The sequence below is a fragment of the Mustela lutreola genome, chromosome 10, assembly GCF_030435805.1.
Source record: "Mustela lutreola isolate mMusLut2 chromosome 10, mMusLut2.pri, whole genome shotgun sequence".
NCBI classification, from domain to species: domain Eukaryota; kingdom Metazoa; phylum Chordata; class Mammalia; order Carnivora; family Mustelidae; genus Mustela; species Mustela lutreola.
Genome location: NC_081299.1, coordinates 52952907 through 52971828, shown reverse-complemented (window position 1 = coordinate 52971828; position 18922 = coordinate 52952907). Strand labels below are relative to the sequence as shown.

Here is an 18922-nt window from a genome sequence, read left to right as displayed (position 1 = left end):
CTACGAGTTGTTCTAGCAAATCATCAAAGCTGAGCGCCCAAATCTGTGGCAAGCTGGTCAGAAATACAGGTGGTCTGGGGACCCCTTGAGCTTGTAGCTGGTGTGTGAATCAGGAGCAGACCTGTGGGGGGCTAAGTCCTTAACTTGTGGGGTCTCTGCTAACCCTGGGTAGTTAGTGCTAGAACCAAATTGCAGTCCACCAGTCCGTGTTAGACCAGCTGGGGTTGAAACAATAAGTATACTGAAACATTTTTTATTCTAAACTTTAGTACTGAATATAAAAATCCACTTCTTCCTAATGCTAAAATATACATTTTCTGTATATAGAGTTGTGCATTTCAAAAGCTGCACTCTTACCAGAATACTAAATAGGTAGGTATTTAGCATATACCAATATGATAAGACTTCCATAATATTTGTCATTTTCTACAGAGTACAACAATTTTCCAACAGAAGAGTTACAAGGGAAGAGGAAACATACCTTTAAGACATTTGAACAAAGTGATTCTGCTAAAAATATTACATGCAAAAGTATCATATCCTTTGTTGGTAGAATCCATAACAACAAAAATGTGTGAATTATCGGGTCTCTAAATTCCTGTCAACTAGGAGCTAAGCTGGTTTTAATATTTAACATTTACTAAAAGGAAATTAGGAAACGCATAAGCAGATTGTATCTACCAAAAATAGGGAAAACATATCAGCTCAGATCATTAATTAAAATTCACTGACAAGTCCTAGAAAAATATTTTTGGACTCATTTAAATGTGTTTTTCACGCAAAACAGCACAAGCTGACTTCATGCCAACATTCTATATTTAATCTGTACCCGTGTGCTTACCTGGTTTAACAGCTCGCCCACAGAGCTGGGGCTGTAGAAGAACTTGTAACATGGCAGGATTGTTTAAACTTTTCATAATTTGTACAGGATTTGGCTCTGGAAGTAAGCCTTTTTGATTACTGTGCATCTTCAATAAATACAGAAATAGAAAACATCAGAACAAGGATAAGGACAAAAGATGAGATTGCAAAGGCTTTCTTCCAGAAGTTCTCACTCATCTTTATGATAAATGCAAATTGCTTTACATGATACATTTCTGTATATATTCTACAATTCCTAATTATAATGTTAAGATATTCTATTATACAGCATATACTGAAATCTTCACAAAATGTCTCTGTGAAATATAATTTGGCTTTAACAGGACTGATAATTTAGTAAGATAAATCTCATCACACAATACAAGTAGAAAAATGCCAAGGGAATCTGAATTTATTAATGGGGAGAGAATTTGTTGACACAGTATGAATACTTTATACTACAGAATAGCCTTACTATAATGTTTATCTAAAGCATAATAATGTGGGTTGCCTTACAAACAAAATTTTTCTTGTACTGAAAGTCTTCATTAGGGGCGCCTGGGTGGCTCAGATGGTTAAGCGTCTGCCTTTGGCCCAGGTCATAATCCCAGGGTCCTGGGATCAAGCCCCACATCAGGCTCCTTGCTCAGCGGGGAGTCTGCTTCTTCCTCTCCCTCTGCCCCTGCTCATGCTCTCTCACTATATCTGTCTCAAATAAAAAAGTCTTTAAAAAAAAAAGTCTTCGTTAACTTAATCTTCTGAGACAAAGCTGAACTGGACTCACAAACACATGCGAGGTATAGGTAGCAACCTAAAAATATGAAATTGCTTTCAGTTTCAAAAACCAACCTGATAGATGAGAACATTAATATACAGTTATAATATACCATAAACTTCTAGTCATGAAAAATTGGAAAACCGACAATACGAGTGGGATCCGTCTCTAAACCGAGATACTGTGACCCTGAGAGGGAGAGGGTGACATATCTAAGACTCGGACACAAAATCTGTGAGAACTCTCTGAAGAGAGAAGGAGGGGGGGTCTAGACATGGAGGTAGAGACTTCCACAGGGAGCATATGAGGGAGTCTGGGTCTATGCCAGTTTGGGGAAGGGCTTTTGTCTTGTGCAACTGTAATGAGGGCTTTTCTGGCCAGCACAAGGAAAGAAACCCCCAGCATCAATCCAGGGAATGTCACAGGACCACTGAATTAAGTTTCTCCAAGGTGCAGCCATTGCCTGGTTGGGTGGGAAAAGGGCTGTGGTCAGGGACAGATAGTAAAGGAAGGTTCCTGGCCCTGGGTTCTCCTCTGATCTGAATTTGCTAAACCCTAGCTAAAATGAACATGCTTCTGCTCTCCCCTGCCCAACCTCTAAACACTAACATTCGAGGAAGCCGAAACCTTCCCAGGGAAATACCTCTTCACAGAACACAGCTAGACATCTGGAGAATGTAGCCATTAAATGTAACAAACCAAATCACCTCAAAGAGATGAGCCAGAATTAATAGTTAGGAAATAATAAGAACACCGCATAGCAATAGGCATAATAGATCACCCTTAAAAATTTTTTATTAGTAATGGGAATCAAGGACAAGCAGCTACAAAGAATAACTAATTAGAAATACTGGGTATGAAAAACATAAACGTTAAAAAAAGAAAAAAAGGTGCCCTCACCACGTACTTGGCATCGTTCTACACACTTTATGTGGATTGTATCACGTAGTCCTCCAAAACAACTCTATAGGACTGGTACTATTATCACCATTCTATAGACAAGGGAACTGAAGAAACTCATGCAGAGCATCAGTCTTAACCTCTATCCTGTGCTTGAACAGATCAATAGTAGATTATGTGTGGCTGAAAAACAGAGACTTGAAAAATCAAAGAAAGCTCTCTGAAGACAAGGCAAAGGATAAAGAAGTGGAAAATGCAAATAAACCAAACAAAACATGGAAATAAGAAACACGAAAGAGAAAAAGCAAGGCAATGAAGAGGCTGGACCTGTCAACCTGTATAAAATAGGAGCCCCTGAAAGAGAAGAAAAAAGAAGGGGGGCTTTGAAGAAATAATGGCTGAGAATTTCTCATTGTTGAAGAAAAATTAAAGAACATGGAATGAAAGTGGTTACGGTGTTCCAAAGATGATGTATAAGGAAAAACACACATAGTCACATTTTTGGGTTTGAAACTTAAGAACATCAAAGCCAAAGAGAAAACGCTAGAAGCTTCCAGTGAAAAAGAATGTATTTCCAAGGAAACAGAAATGAACTAATACAATCTTCTCCCTCAAAGCATCAACATTAGATTTGAGAAGGCAACAAATTAGTATTTTCAAAATGCCAAAGGAAGAACTTTGAATCTCTATTTTTAATATTTTTATATCCATCTATTATTTAAATATGTGAAAAATAAAAATACTTCCAACTACACAAATTCTCAAAAATGTTTACATTAATACCTTCTCTGAAAATGAGACAGTGAGATACAGTAAATGCAATATTACATGATATGTGCAAATAAAGATATGCAATAGCGTAGCTCATTTCATTCTTGCACACAAAATCCAGTGCCATGGGGAAACAAATACTTCAGGCAATCCTAAAGTTAAAATGTGGACACCAGTGTGGTGGTAGGTGGGGTAAGGAAGGAGGAAGTAGGATGGAGATAAGATTGAGTAAGTGGGAAGAAAGGGATACTGATAAATCTAGGTGTATAAATAAAGTAGGGTCGATCACCACCAATAGGATAAAGTCAAAACATATTATTGTCAAATGTGTAGAAGAATTTTTTTTTAAGTAATTATCTTTCTATGGATTTTGTTTCCCCCTCATCCACAAAATCTCAACCCTTCACTTCCTGATCGTAGGGGCCTCAGATAATTTAAAAACCTCATTTAACAAACATTTATTTGGTATCTAGTGTAAATGAGTATGACTGATGCCGGGGAGGAATACCAAGATGTGCAAGACACAGCTCCCTGCCTTTCTAGAGAAGAATTCGAATGAAATGGACCAGGGGAGAACCCAACCATCAGTCGTTACAACCTCTCCTTTGTTGGCCTTTAGCTATCAAGCACATTGCTGCTGCAATGGGGGTAGGCACTCAACCAGTTTAGTTCTCAAACTGTTGTCCTCACACGGAAAATGCAGAATTCCATTTAATTTTCACTTTTATGGGGGTGACATTAAGGAAGGCACAATTGGGTTTGCTGTCTGAGGGGTTTCCTTTTTCCTGTCCCAGAGATGCTTACCTACTTCTACCTGCTCCCCAGGACAACCCACACTCAAAGAAAATTCTTATTTATCCAATGTTTGATGGGAAATGAAAATATTTTTTAAAAGTATAGTTAAAAGAAAACATGATATAAGAAAATAATAACTACATATTTAAACAGTTTAAGTACCAATTAAAGACAGATTTTTAAAAATGTTTTAGAGCGACATGTTAGCTATAAGACACCTACAATGACAGAAAGATTGGCAATGAAGGGATGGCAAATATAAATGAAAATAAAGTTCAAGTAGCAACTGTAACATCAGAAAAACACAGAGGGGTAATCAATAGGACTACAAACAAATACCTAATAATAATACCTATACCTATCTATCTGTCTATGGAGAAACAACTAATAGAATGAGAAAAAGAAAATCCAACAATTATACATGATAACTTCTAATACATTCCTCTCAGACGCTGAAAGATCAAATTAAAAAATAAGCAAAGATATGGAAGATCTGAGTCACAATTAATAGTCTCAAACTAATATTTATACATACATATATGCACATTTAACCTTGTAACCCACAAACACAGAGTTTGGATTGTTTTTGAGCCTACATAGTACTTTCACAGAAAGTAACCATTCGACAACAAAATGCAGCCAAATCAACATTAGGGATTAGATTCTCTGACCACAATGCAATAAATTACAAATCTATGTCAGAAGAACAGTTTCTTGAAATTCCTCAGTGGAATAAACTGAAAAATGGAAACAAAAGTAATTAAGCTTTAAGTTTAAAAGGAAATCATAAAACAATTTGAAACATTTATAATTTAAAATTTATGACATGTTGTATAGTTGTTGAATCACTCTATTGTACACCCGAAATTAATATAACACTATATGTTAACTAGGATTAAAAGAAAAACTTAAAAAGCCAAAATAAAATAAAATTCAGGATACGTAAGTATAACAGTTAAAAAGAAACTTAATTTAAATAAATTAATCAGAAAATACAAATAATATAGATTGAAAACAAAGGTGCTAAGAATTAATATCAATAAAGACAAAGGAGAAAGAGTAACCCCAAAGAAGAAAACAAGGATATTATAAAGATAAGGACAGACACTGTGGGAAACAGTAGGGAGGCTCCTCAAGAAATTAAAAATAGTATTGCCATACGATCCAGTAATTCCTCTACTGGGTTATTTACTCAAAGAATACAAAAGCAGTAATTTGAAAAAATACATACGCCCCTATGTTTAGTAAAGCATTATTTACAATAGCCAGGATAGGGCTGCAGCTTCAATGTCCACCGATAGATAAATGGATAAAGAAAAGGTGAGATACATACATACACAGACATAGGAATACTACTCAGCCAAAAAAAAAAAAGACTTACATCCTGCCATTTGCAACAACATGAATGGATCTAAAGGCTGTAATTGGTAAGTGAAATAGATCAGAGAAAGACAAATACCCTATGATTTCATTCTCATGTGGAATTTATGAAACTAACAACAACAACAACAAAAAGGGACAAACTAAGAAACAGACTCTTCACCATAGAGAACAAACAGATGGTTTCCAGAGGGGAGGTTGGTGGGGGATGGGTGAAATAGATGAAGGGGATTAAGAGTACACTTAAGGAGCCCTGAGTAAGGTATAGAACTGCTGAATCACTATATTGTACACCTGAAACGTACACCATATGTAATCCATACTGGAATTAAAATTTAAAAAGAAAGGCAGAAATAAGGAAAAGATAGAAATAACAGAACAAAACCTGTTTCTTTGAAAAGACAAAACAGGGAAATCTTTTCTAAGACTGATCAAAGAAGGGGTACCTAGGTAGCTCAGACAGTTAAGTGTCAACTCCTGATTTTGGCTTAGGTCATGATCTCGGGGTCATGAGATCAATGAAGCCCTGCTTCAGGATCTGTGCTCAGTGTGGAAACTGTTGGAGATTCTCTCTCTTCCTCTCCTTCTGCAACACCCCCATTTGTGTGCGTTCTCATTCTCTCTCTAAAACAAAAAAAAACTTATGAAAGAGAAAAAAGAAAATGCACATAAATATATAATACAAATGAGAACAGTAAACAGAACAATTTGATTTTTTTAAAGATTTTATTTATTTATTTGAGAGAGCGTGAGAGTAGAGGGAAGAGTAGAGGGAGAGAAAGAGGCAGGCTCCCACCTGAGCAGGGAGCCTAAGGCAGGGTTCAATCCCAGGACTTCAGGAGCATGGATCAGAACAAATTTTTAAAATAATATTATAAATGACTACGTGCCAATAAATTTGAAAATGTAGACAAAGTAGATGAATCTATAGAATATAATGAAATGCCAGTATGCTATAGAAAGAAAAATAAATTTAAAAAATGAAACTAGGGGCGCCTGGGTGGCTCAGTGGGTTAAGCTGCTGCCTTCGGTTCAGGTCATGATCTCAGGGTCCTGGGATCAAGTCCCGAGTTGGGCTCTCTGCTCAGCAGGGAGCCTGCTTCCCTCTCTCTCTGCCTGCCTCTCTACCTACTTGTGATCTCTCTCTGTCAAATAAATAAATAAAATCTTTAAAAAAAAAATGAAACTAAAATATCTAAAAATCTGTAGAAGAAATGTAATCAGTAACCAATGATTTCCCTCTATATTGGGCTCCAGGACTAGGTCTACATGATTTCATGGATGAGACTTTTCAAACTTTCAAAGAACAGGAAAGCCCTATTTTATGTGAGTTGATTCATGAAATAGAAAGAAAAGGGGGAGAAGGAGAAAAAATAGTTAAATCATTTAATGAAGTCACTGATTCCAAAATAAGTCACCCTTGATTCCAAAATAAATGATGATTTCAGCATTTTTCACTTATGACCACATGAGCATATAACGAAATATTGTCCAGTCAAATCAAACAATGCATTGGAAAAATGTTATCAATTAGAGCTTATAACAGAAGGATGGTTTAATGTTAGGAAATCAGAGTGATTCAGCACATGAATGAATTTAGGAAGAAATCACATGATTATCTCAATAGTTAAAGAAATATTTTGATAAGTTTCAGTACCTATTTATGATTGTTTTTATATCCCAGAAAACTTGATTAAAAACTACATACGAGAATCCAAGTAATGCAAATGCCTTACTTTTTATCAAGAAGCATTTAAGATTTCTCATTGTCACTGACATTCAATCACGAAGGGCCCAGCACGCCGTGCAAAGAAACCTGAACTTATGCAGGCATTAAAGAATATTAAGCAAGTGAATGACACGATCTAACTTGAGGATGGAAAAGATCACTCTGAAGGCCCTACAGAAGATGAGTTATAGTGGTGACTACACAGGTGATTATTTTTATCATCTAGATGAGAAAAGAGGAGATCCTGAGTAAACAAAGATGTTGACAAGCCTCAAGGATTGAAGAGATATTAGGATGTGCAATTGAATGGATTTGCTAATATTTTCAACATCTAGATTTGGGGAGCGGGTGGGAAGACCCATCATGATTAACGGAGTTGTTGGTTCAGATAATTTTAGTTTGGGTGAATGGGTGCCATATGCACAACACAGAATTATACATGTGTGTCACACAGGTGTAGTGGCATCAAGCCACCCAGGTGTGTGTTCTTCTCCAAGGGAACATAGCGCCCTGGTGCAAAGTAGGCAATTGGATGGATTCAGACCTGTACACCCAGCAAGTCCAGGTCAGAACACAGAAAAGCAAGATCCAGAGAAAAGACAGTTTTCTTTTGGAAATGTTGAAACTGAACTACTTTCATAACCTAACTACTTATATAACACGGAGATGGAATGCTTAATAATCACGTGGAAGCACAGATTTTGTGCTGAGGGTGAATGGGTTAAAAAAGAGGCGCTTGCAAGTCATTCTTGATCGGTGGTAACCGGGGCTGCTAGAGCACACAAGGAGAAGAAAGTGAGAAAAACCAAATGCACACATGTACTGATACCAGCCATTAAGGAAAAGGAAGGGGAAGGAGTAGTTAGGCAGAAAAAGAATGGTGGGGTAGAAATCTAGAGTGGAGACTTTTCAAGAGACCAAGCGATAAAAGATTGAATAGCGCCTATTCAACCTCAATACTGAGAAATGTCTATGAATCTTAACGAGAACAGTTTCAAGTGAATAGCAGAGGCAGAAACTATGGTGGATCTGGTGGAGACAGAAATGAAGAAATGAGGACAGCACATGGAGTCTAAAAATTCCAGAAGCTCCAGAGGTGAAGGAAGAGTAATAGAAAGACCACTGTGTAGAGATCATTTTTAAAGGGAAGGATCTGAGCGTGTCTACAAGCAGGAGGGATGGAGCTAGTGGAGCACCCAATGACAGGAAGTAGGAAGGTGAGGATCAAAGTCCTTGGAGATGGCAGACGTGGTCATGAGCCCCAGCACTGGCAGGATGAGGCACAGCTCTTCCTCCAAGAAAGCAGGGATCTTTGTCCATTTTGTTCACTGATGAATCATAAATGTCTCTCGCAGTGCCGAGCATGTAGTAGGTGCCCAGTACATATTTGTGGAATGAATGCTACTAAAGAGAAAAGGAAGTAAAGAACAGGGACATGGGCATCTGGGTGGCACAGTAGATTAAGGATCCGACTCTTGGTTTCAGCTCGGGTCACAATCTCAGGGTTCTGAGATGGAGCCCCACATGGGCTCCGTGCTCGGCTCAGAGTCTGCTTGAGCTCCTCTCTCTCTCTCCTCCTCTGCTCCTCCCCCCACCCACCTCCATGCACACTCACACTCTCCCTCTAATAATCTTTTTTTTTTCTTTAAATGGGACGCATTTGCTGGGGCAGCACGAGAAGAGGTGAATGAATGATCCAGCATATGGCCTTTGTATTTCTAAACATGAGGAGCCATGATCAGCTGAAAGAAAGGACAAAGGGAGAAACACAGTGAAGGTTTGAGATAGTGGCTGTAGAAAGTGGAAACGAGCAGCGGATGAGAGGCGAGGAGCTCGAGTTTTGCTGGGGAGCAGCCATTAACATTTATTACACACGGGAAGGAGCACCAAGCCACATAGGTGTTTCTCTTCAAGAGGACACAGTACCCTGGTGCAGAAATACGTCACTGGATGGATTCAGAATTCTAAACGCAGTCAGTCTGGTCCAGCAGAGGCCATTTAAGCAGAGACAAAACGCTGACAGTCAAAGAAGAGCTGAAGTTGTGACGTACACAAGCTAGGGCAGGAGAATGACAGAACCAAAGAGGGAAGGACAAACTACAAAAGAAAAGCGGCGGGATCCAGGACCAGAGGTGAGACCAAGAGCAATCTCCTCTGTTTTCCTCCCTCCTTAGTTCACCTATGAACCACTTTCAGACTAATGTCTTGATGGCTTATCTCTGATCCATCACTGTCTTGTTTATATACTTCAAGAGCTCCCCCCCACCCCCGGCTTACCAAATTCAATCTCTATTCCTCTAGTGCTCTGTGGTCCTCCCTGATTCGGCATCAGTCTACCGTCTCACCAGGCACCCCTTCCTACACTGCTCCACCTCCACCTCACCACTATGGAAGCATGCAAATTCGCCTCATTCTCCAGCTTCAAAGCTTTTGTTCAACTCACTCTACCGCCTTACAGTTGTGAGATTTAGCAAGTGAAAATACGGAATGGCCACTTAAACTGGGGTTTCAGATAAAGCATGAATTTTTTCCATATAATGTCTCATGCAAAATCTCTATTTATCTGGCTACAAAACCAGACTTTAATGTCACACTCAAATGTCCCCTCCACCATGAAGCCTTCCTTCTTCCCTCATCCCTCAAAAGTGTATTCCTTTCTTAGTTCAGTCAACAAGTATTTACTATGCTAAGTGCTAAGTGCCGTGCTAAGTGCTAAGTGCAGAGTCAACACTGAAGGAGGATTAGTCACTATCCACTATCCGCACGAACTTTCACAGAGAGAGAGGCCCAGAGAAGAAGCCCACAGTTAACAATAGAGAGGTAGTAACAATGGGCCCTGTGAGCAAAAGCAAAGCACACACCTTCCTGTATTTGCACGACAGATACTTATGAATGCTTTGAAAAAACAGACTTGACACTCAAAATGTAGAACAGAATGTTCCTTCCAAAAATATTTATTTGGATAAACGTTACCAAAAGCAATTTCTTCTTTTGCAATGACTTCCACCTTTACGTGACAGATACTGTTTAGACAGTTTTTTTCAAAGGAAGAATATCTTTGTGTAATGGAAATATGATGAGGGTCCAATGAATGGCCAACTGGTTTGGAGAGACTAAAACAGTACGCGAATGTTTCTAGATCCTAATAAAGAACGCTAGACTTACCACACGTTGAGCTGCTATCAATGCTGCTAACGTACTTCTCCCTGGCGCTCCTGGAGCACAGAAGGAAACTTGGACTTTGCTTCCCTTGATGGTCATGCCATCCGCTACTTGTTGAACCTCTTCGGCGTGCTCCGCAGTGTTATATTCAACCACTGCAAAGCCACCAACATAACTACCTTCATCCTGTGCAAGCTGATTTAATACATTTTGTTAAGAGGAGAACTCTAATATTCATTTAGAAATATTTATTTTCAGTATATAATTTTCAAATTCAAAAACAAGTGTATCAGAGCATGATGCTGGTGAAAGTAATATATTCTTTCTCTCAAAATGAAGTTTCTTAGTTGTGGGAGGCCTGACTGGCTCAGTTGGGAGAGCATGAGACTCTTGATCATGGTCATGAGTTTGAGCCCCAAGTTGGGCATAGAGATTACTTTTTAAATGAGTAAATAAACAAATAAATAAAAATAAAAGTTCATTAGTTGCTTAGATATGGTCCTTACTGAAGATAGGATGATAAACAAGATTCTGTCAAGTTTCTTTTTAATCTTTGATTTTCTAATTTATTTTAAAAGTCAATGCTCAACGGGTGCCTGGGTGGCTCAGTGGGTTAAGCCTCTGCCTTTGGCTCAGGTCATGATCTCAGGGTCCTGGGATCGAGTCCTGCATCGGGCTCTCTGCTCGGCAGGGAGCCTGCTTCCTCCTCTCTCTCTACTTGCTTCTCTGCCTACTTGTGATCTCTCTGTGCCAAATAAATAAATAAATTCTTAAAAAAAAAAAAAAGTCAATGCTCAAATGATAGTATTCCCTCTATTTTAAGAAAGATGTAGAACTGATAATTTAGACATAGAAATATGGAGACTCAGTAACTGAAACCTTCTTTGAATTTACCAGGTATGTGGACAATGGAAGATACTAAACAATTATTTGACCACATAGCTATGTAAATTAAAGTTTGTATTATCAAGAGAAGAAAAGTAGGAGTGACCATATTCAACTTTTAATTCAATAATTTTTAAGCAGATCTCAGGAATTTGGTCAAGTATTCCAAATCAAAATTTATTTGGGAAAACTGCCCCAGGGTTTGTTAAAATGCCATATGCAACACACAAGTTTTATTTCTGAATGTGCCCTAAATGAACTCCTGCAATGCTGAGCTTGATTTGTTTCCAGTCACCCACCTGTAAGAGTGTAAAGATACTAAAGTCCTGGATCTGTAAAGACTGGTACAAAGAGCAAAAATAAGAACAAATAAGACACTAAAAAGTTTTGAAGTTCTGAATATGTCTGATTTATCTTAAACACATTCATGTGATAAAGTGGTAAATGTGATAAAATTCAGCATGGTAGGTCTCAACATGTGTTTGGATTTCATGTCTCCTAAGTTAATATTACAATTAAATAATTTCAGTCTTTTTTAGTTTCTATCTTATTTCAGAAACTTCCCTTTCTTGTATTGTTAGAACAAATTTCTATTTTTCCCTTCACATTCTTCTTCCTTTTAAAACTGTCCTCAAATGTCTTTTCTTCCACAAAACTTTTCCAACTACATGATAGAAAGGCAAAACATCTGCCTCTTCCAAACATATTTCCTACAACCCCATTCCTCTTGTAATCCAAACCAGATATTACAATCAGATTTGTAAAAGCCATCAGTCTTGGTGTCTCATGATCACAAGATAAAAGACTGTCTTCAGTACAATCCATGTCAACCTACCAGGCAAAAGAGCCTGAATTTCATAGATCCACTGATAAAGGCATCATAAATTTGTTTAATTAATCTTTTAAGAACTTTTGAAACACTATTATTCCTGGTTCATTATGATAGCATTCATGCCATATAAATTATAATACCATTTTAATTCTTTCAAAAGACAAACTCATCTAAGTTCACAGCATTAGTAGTTTTAGAGAGGAATATTTCAGTTCAGTAGGAAAGCCATTCAAATACGGAATGGTCTGACTTCTGATCTAGTTAATTTCCCATTATTTTGGAACATTCAATAGAAGCTAAATGGTCACTCATAAATAATATAACAAACATTTTTCTACCACTGGCAACCTAAATTAGAGAACCTGTCATGTACCTTCCAACTCTGGGATACATAATTGAAATACAAGTTGTGATAAATGGGTTTTCTCCTCACGTTTGTTTCAAAGGCCTCCACTACAAAGAATTTTCTTTGACCACAGAATACCACTGAATAATTTTAGTATCCAAGAAAAGGATATGGCTTAGATATCAACATCTATCACCTTTCAATAACTGGGAAAAGATTGGATATTAGATCCGCCACAAAATTTTCTAACTTTATGATGCTCTTAGATGGTTTCTTTGATGTATATATTGGGATTGGAGGGGTAGAAATGTAAGAAAAAGATGGTAGCATTAATCTATTGTTTATATAATTAGAGTTATACAGTTTATATAGTTATTTAGTTATATATAATCTGTATTAGTTATACATTATACAATAAATGTATATATTTATATAAACATGATATATAATACATTATAATAATATATAGGTGTATATATATGTGGTTGTGTGTGTGTATATATATATATACACACATAAATTTTACATTTATATATATAAAACTATAATATTTGTAGTTTATATATTTACACTATATATATATATATATATATATAAAACTATAACAACTCCAAACTTTCTAGTATAATAGTAGAGACTCAACAAATGTATGATTAAAGAAAAATGGTGGGTGGTGGGGGCAGGGAATACGGGATAAGAAGAAAAGGAACACAGGAGGAGAGAAGAGAGGGAAGGAAGAAATTAAGGGAAGCAAGAGAGGAAAGAGTTCATCAGTTGCTATTGAACACTTACAAGAGAAGGAGCTTTATATAGTACATATTTTTATCTATTTAGTAGAATATATATATAATTTTACTGATCAAGTGCATGAAAAGTCTTACCAGTGTTGTTAGTTGTCAGGATCGTCTCTAAATGTCTCACCATGATCCCATTAAGACAGAATTACACATTCTTTTTAAACTTCATAGTACTTTCCTATCTTCCATTACATTACTCTTTATACAGTATTTATAATTATTTGCTTATCAGTACCTTCTACAAAATTGTGAAGTATTGAGAGAGTATGTTTCTCTTCTCTGTATTTCTAACTTTAAGCCATATAGTGTCTGGTGCAGAGAAGATAAGTAAAACGTGGACAGATGAATGGATCAAAGAATGAAGGGCTCAAAAAATTGATAGAATGAGGTGAATAAGTGATGGGTCTACTAAGACATATCTACTATATAATAATATAAATTGACTCATTCACAAAAGGACTTGACTTAAAATTTAGAGTGACCATAAAGACTTCACTGCGGACTAAAGAAGAATTAGATTATCCATTGTGATATTCACATAGGTATAATAAATTTAGAGTGCATGTAGAATACATAAGCAGAAATTTTCAAACATTTCAAATGATACTTTAAGAATACATACCTGGCAAAACATGGGTTTATGTATATTGGAAAAAAATTGCAACAGCTCTTCTGAATCCCTGTAGTCACTAGGGAGTTTATCTATACAAAGGCACTTAGAATGAATGAGTTCTGGGGCCAATAGATTAACATCCATCCATTGTGCAAACAGAGCTGAAGTTCCCAACTGTTTACCCAATAACTCCAATCTAGCCTTTGCAGCGAAGTCCTTTTTCATGTATTCCACAAATCCATAGCCTTTGGAATGGCCAGTAACTTCACTGTATACTAGAAAACATCTCTCGATATTTCCATAAGCACGAACAAGTTCTTCAAATTCTTCTAATGTAAAAGAAGTGGGCAAGTTGGTAATACACAGCAAAGCATCTGTTGGCTGGAGCTGAACAATTAAGTCCTTTCCTCGAAAAGAATATCGATGAAACATCCGAATTGCATTCTGGGCTTGCTCCCCATTCAGTAAGGTAACAAAAGCTAGAAGATAACAAAATGAATTAAAGAATTTTCTAAGCCAGTGTTTTCAAACTTTTTATGACTATGACCCACAGTAAGGAAATCAGGGAAGAATAGTATCCAAACCATCAGTCCTCTCTCTCGGCACAGGTCCGAGGAGGCTGCATTATCCAGTTCATGTAATTACAGTTTTCTGAGATGTGTCAGCCTGGATCCTAAGCCATGCAACCTCCTCTACCTTGCACTCATATAGTAAGATCTATCCTGATGTAAATACAGTTCACAATAAAAAGTGCTGGTAAGTGTTAACTAGCACTTAATTTGCAAGCTGATATTACCAGTCCATAGGGAAACGTATAGGGAAAAGAATGGAGTCGTGAAGAGCCATGTTCTAGGGGAATTGCTCCTTGTCGAGACTGGCCACAACATACACACTGTGAGTTTATTTGGTCTATGACTCAGTACACAAATACACATTTCTGAAACAAAAGTATAAGAACAAAAATTCCTATTACATGCAATGTACTCTGAAATATCTATTCTATTTCATGGTATTTTTTAATGCTGACACTACTCAATTAATTTCACAACCAAAGACTCAAATAAAAGTATAGGAATTATATTAGGAGTTCTACTATAAGATACTATAATGTTGTTTTGTTTTTTATTTTTATAATGTTTTCAAGCTACATAAAGATTTTATTTTTCCCAAACATGTAATGCAAAGTATTGGGAAGTCTTAAAAATTTTCTTTTATATTGAAGCACCGAAATATATAAAGCAAATATTAACAGACACAAAGCAGGAAACTGACAGTAATACAATAATAGTAAGGGACTTTAACACCTCACTTACATCAATGGGTAGATTATTCAGGCAGAAAATCAATAAGGAAACAGTGTCTTTGAATGACACATTAGAACAGACGGACTTAACAGATACATACAGAACATTCCATCCAAAACCAACAGAGTATACATTCTTTTCAAGTTCACAGGGAACATTCTCCAGAATAAGTCAAGTTTCAATAAATTTAAGAAAACTAAAATCCTTTCACATATACTTTGATTATAATGGTATAAAATAAGAAATCAAAGGAAAAAAAATGCAAAAAAAAAAATCCCCCCAAAACATGGAAGCTAAATAACATGCTACTAAACAGCCAATGGGTGAATAAAGAAATCAAAGAGGAAATTAAGAAAATATATAAAGACAAATGAAAATAAAAACACAGTGATCCAAAATCTTTGGGACACAGCAAAAGCAGTTTGAAGAGGAAAACGTATAGGGAAATTTACAGGAAAAATTCACAGGCCTACCTCAAGAAACAAGAAAAATCTCAAACCATCTAACCTAACACATACAGGAACTAGAAAAGGAAGAACAAACCAAGCCCAGAGCTAGCAGAAGGAAGGAAGGAAGATCAGAGCAGAAATACATTAGGAGCTTAAAGAACAATAGAAAAGATCAATGAAACCAAGAGCTGGTTCTTTGAAAAGATAAATAAAATCGTTAAATTTTTAACCAGGCTTATCAAGAAAAAAAGAGAGGATACAAATAAGTAAAATCAGAAATGAAAGGGGAATTAACCAACACAACAGAAATATGGAAGATTATAAGGGAATACTACAAAAAAATTGTATGTCAATGAATTGGACAACCTAGAAGAAATGGATAGATTCCTAGAAACATATCATCTTCTTAAAATTCAATCAGGAAGACACAGAAAAACTGAACAGACCAATTACTAATAACAAAGCTGATTTGGTAATCAAAACTTCCAATAAACAGAAGTCCAGGACTAGATTGCTTTATAGGTTTATTCTACATTTCATTTAACCAAGAATTAATACTGATTGTCCTCAAACTATTTCAAAAAACAGAAGAGGAAGGAAAGCTTTCAAATACATTCTACGAGGCCAGTATTACCCTGATACAAAAACCAGACAGAGACACTGTGAAAAAAAGAAAAGTACAGACTAATATTCCTGATGAACATAGATGCGAAATTCCTGAACAAAATATTAGCAAGTGTATTCAACAATACATTGAAAGGATCATTCAACTAGAACAAGTGAGATTTATTCCAGGGATGCAGGAAGGTTCAATATTCACAAATCAATCAATGTGATAAACCACATTAACAAAATAAGAATAAAAACCGTAAAATCATCTCAATACATGCAGAGAAGGCATTTGACAAAATTCAACATCTGTTCATGTTAAAAAACTCTTAACAGGGGCACCTGGGTGGCTCAGTGGGTTAAAGCCTCTGCCTTCAGCTCAGGTCATGATCTCAGGGTCTTGGGATTGAGCCCCACATCGGGCTCTCTGCTCAGCAGGGAATCTGCTTCCTCCTCTCTCTCTGCCTGCCTCTCTGCCTACTTGTCATCTCTGTCTGTCAAATAAATAAATAAAATCTTTAAAAAAAAAAAAGAAAAGAAAACTCTTAACAAAGTGTGTTCAGGGGATACCTTAAGCTAAATAAAGGTCATTCATGAAAAATCCACAGCTAAAATCATATTCAATAGTAAAAAACTGGAAGTTTTTTTTCCTCTAAGATTAGAAACAAGACAATGATGTCCATTCTTTTTACTCAGTATAGTCTGCAAGTCCTAACCATAGCAATTAGGTCAGAAAATTCATCCAAATTGGTAAGGAAGAAGTTAAATTGTCACTATTTGCAAATGACATGACATTATTCATAGAAAACCGTAAAGATTCCACCAAAAACTATTAGAATTAATGAATTCGTAAAGCTGCAAGATTCAAAATTAATGCACAAAAAACAGTTGCTTTTCTGTACACTAATAATGAAATAGCAGGAAAGAGAAAGAAAACAATTCATTTTTAATAGCACCAAAAAGAATTAAATTCCTAGGAATAAATTTAACCAAGCATGTAAAAGACCTGTACTCTGAAAACTAGGACAATGATGAAACTGAAGATGGCACAAACAAATGGAAAGATAGCTCATGCTCCTGGACTGGAAGAACAAATACTCTCAAAATGTCCATACTACTCAAAGCCATCTACAGATTTAATGCAATCTCTAACGAAATACCAACATTTTTCACAGAACTAGAACAAATAATCCTAAAATTTATATGGAACCTCAAAGGACCTCAAAACGCCAAAGGAATCTCAAGAAAGAACAAAGCTTGAGGTATCACAATCCCAGATTTCAAGGTTTACTACAAACCACGGTAATCAAAACAGTTTGGTACTGGCACAAAAACAGACACATAGATCAATGAAACAGAGAGTCCCCAAATAAGCCCATACCTATATGGTCAATTAATCTATAACAAAGGAGGCAAGAATATACAATAGGGAAGACAGTCTATTCAATACATGGTGCTGGGAAAACTAGATAGCGACATGCAAAAGAATGAAACTGGATCACTTTTTTACACCATACACAAAACACACTCAAAATGAACTAAAGACCTATATGTGAGACCTGAACCCATAAAACCCCTAATGGTTGAAAAAATAGAGGCAATGATCTCTTGGACATCACCCTTAGTAAAATATTTATGGATATGTCTCCTTAGGCAAGGGAAACAAAAGCAAAAATAAACCACTGTGCCTACACAAAAATAATTTGCCCAGGGACGCCTGGGTGGCTCAGTTGGTTGAGCCTTCAGCTCAGGTCATGATCCCAGCGTCCTGGGATCGAGTCCCACATCGGGCTCCTTGCTTGGCGGGGAGCCTGCTTCTCCCTCTGCCTCTGCCTGCCTCTCTGTCTGCCTGTGCTTGCTCGCTCTCTCTCCATCACTGACAAATAAATAAATAAATAATCTTAAAAAAAAAATTAAAAAAAAAAAAATAATTTGCCCAGCAAAGGAGATCATCAACAAAACAAAAAGATAACATAATGAATGGGAGTAGAAATTTACAAATGATATATATGATAAAGGATTGATATCCAAAACCTATAAACTCATACAACTCAACATACATGCACACATGCACACATACACACACACAAAACCACTAAAAAACAATCTGACTTAAAAAATAGACAGAGGACCTGAATAAACATTTCTCCAAAGACACACAGATGGCCAACACATACATGAAAAGATGCTCAACATCTCTCATCATCAGAGAAATGCACATCAAAATTACAATGAGATATTACCTTGCACCATTCAGAATAGCTAGAAGAATAGTATCAAAATGACAAGAAATAACAAGTGTTGATGAGGATGAAGAGAAAAAGGAACCCTTGTGCATTGTTGATAGGAATGCAAATTAGTGCAGCCATTGTAGAAGACAATATGGAAGTGCCTCAAAAATTTAAAAATAGAATTGCTATATGATCCAGTAATTCCACTACTGGGTATCGACTCAAAGAAAATAAAAACGTTAATTTGAAAAGACATATGCACCCCTGTTTACTGCAGCATTATTAACAACAACTAAAGATATGGAAGCAACCCAACTGTCCATTAATGGATTAATGGATAAAGATACGATGGCCAAATTACTTGGCCATAATAAAGAATGAGATCTTGCCATTCGCAACCACATGGACAGACCTAGAGGGTGTAACACTAAGTAAAATAAATCAGACAGAAGAAGACAAATACCATGTGATTTCACTAATATG

The 18922-nt window shown here is 36.5% G+C and overlaps 1 protein-coding gene across 1 annotated transcript in view; it reads right to left on the bottom strand.

Moving 5' to 3' along the window:
• Nucleotides 1-18922, bottom strand: part of RAVER2 (ribonucleoprotein, PTB binding 2) — a 91026-nt gene that overhangs the window by 49719 nt on the left and 22385 nt on the right. Inside the window, exons 3-5 of the mRNA XM_059137108.1 lie at nucleotides 13856-14325; nucleotides 10377-10568; nucleotides 842-968 (exon numbers count right to left, since the gene is read on the bottom strand). Of these exons, the coding sequence (XP_058993091.1) occupies nucleotides 842-968; nucleotides 10377-10568; nucleotides 13856-14325 (789 nt within the window). The remainder of the gene's footprint in view (nucleotides 1-841; nucleotides 969-10376; nucleotides 10569-13855; nucleotides 14326-18922) is intronic.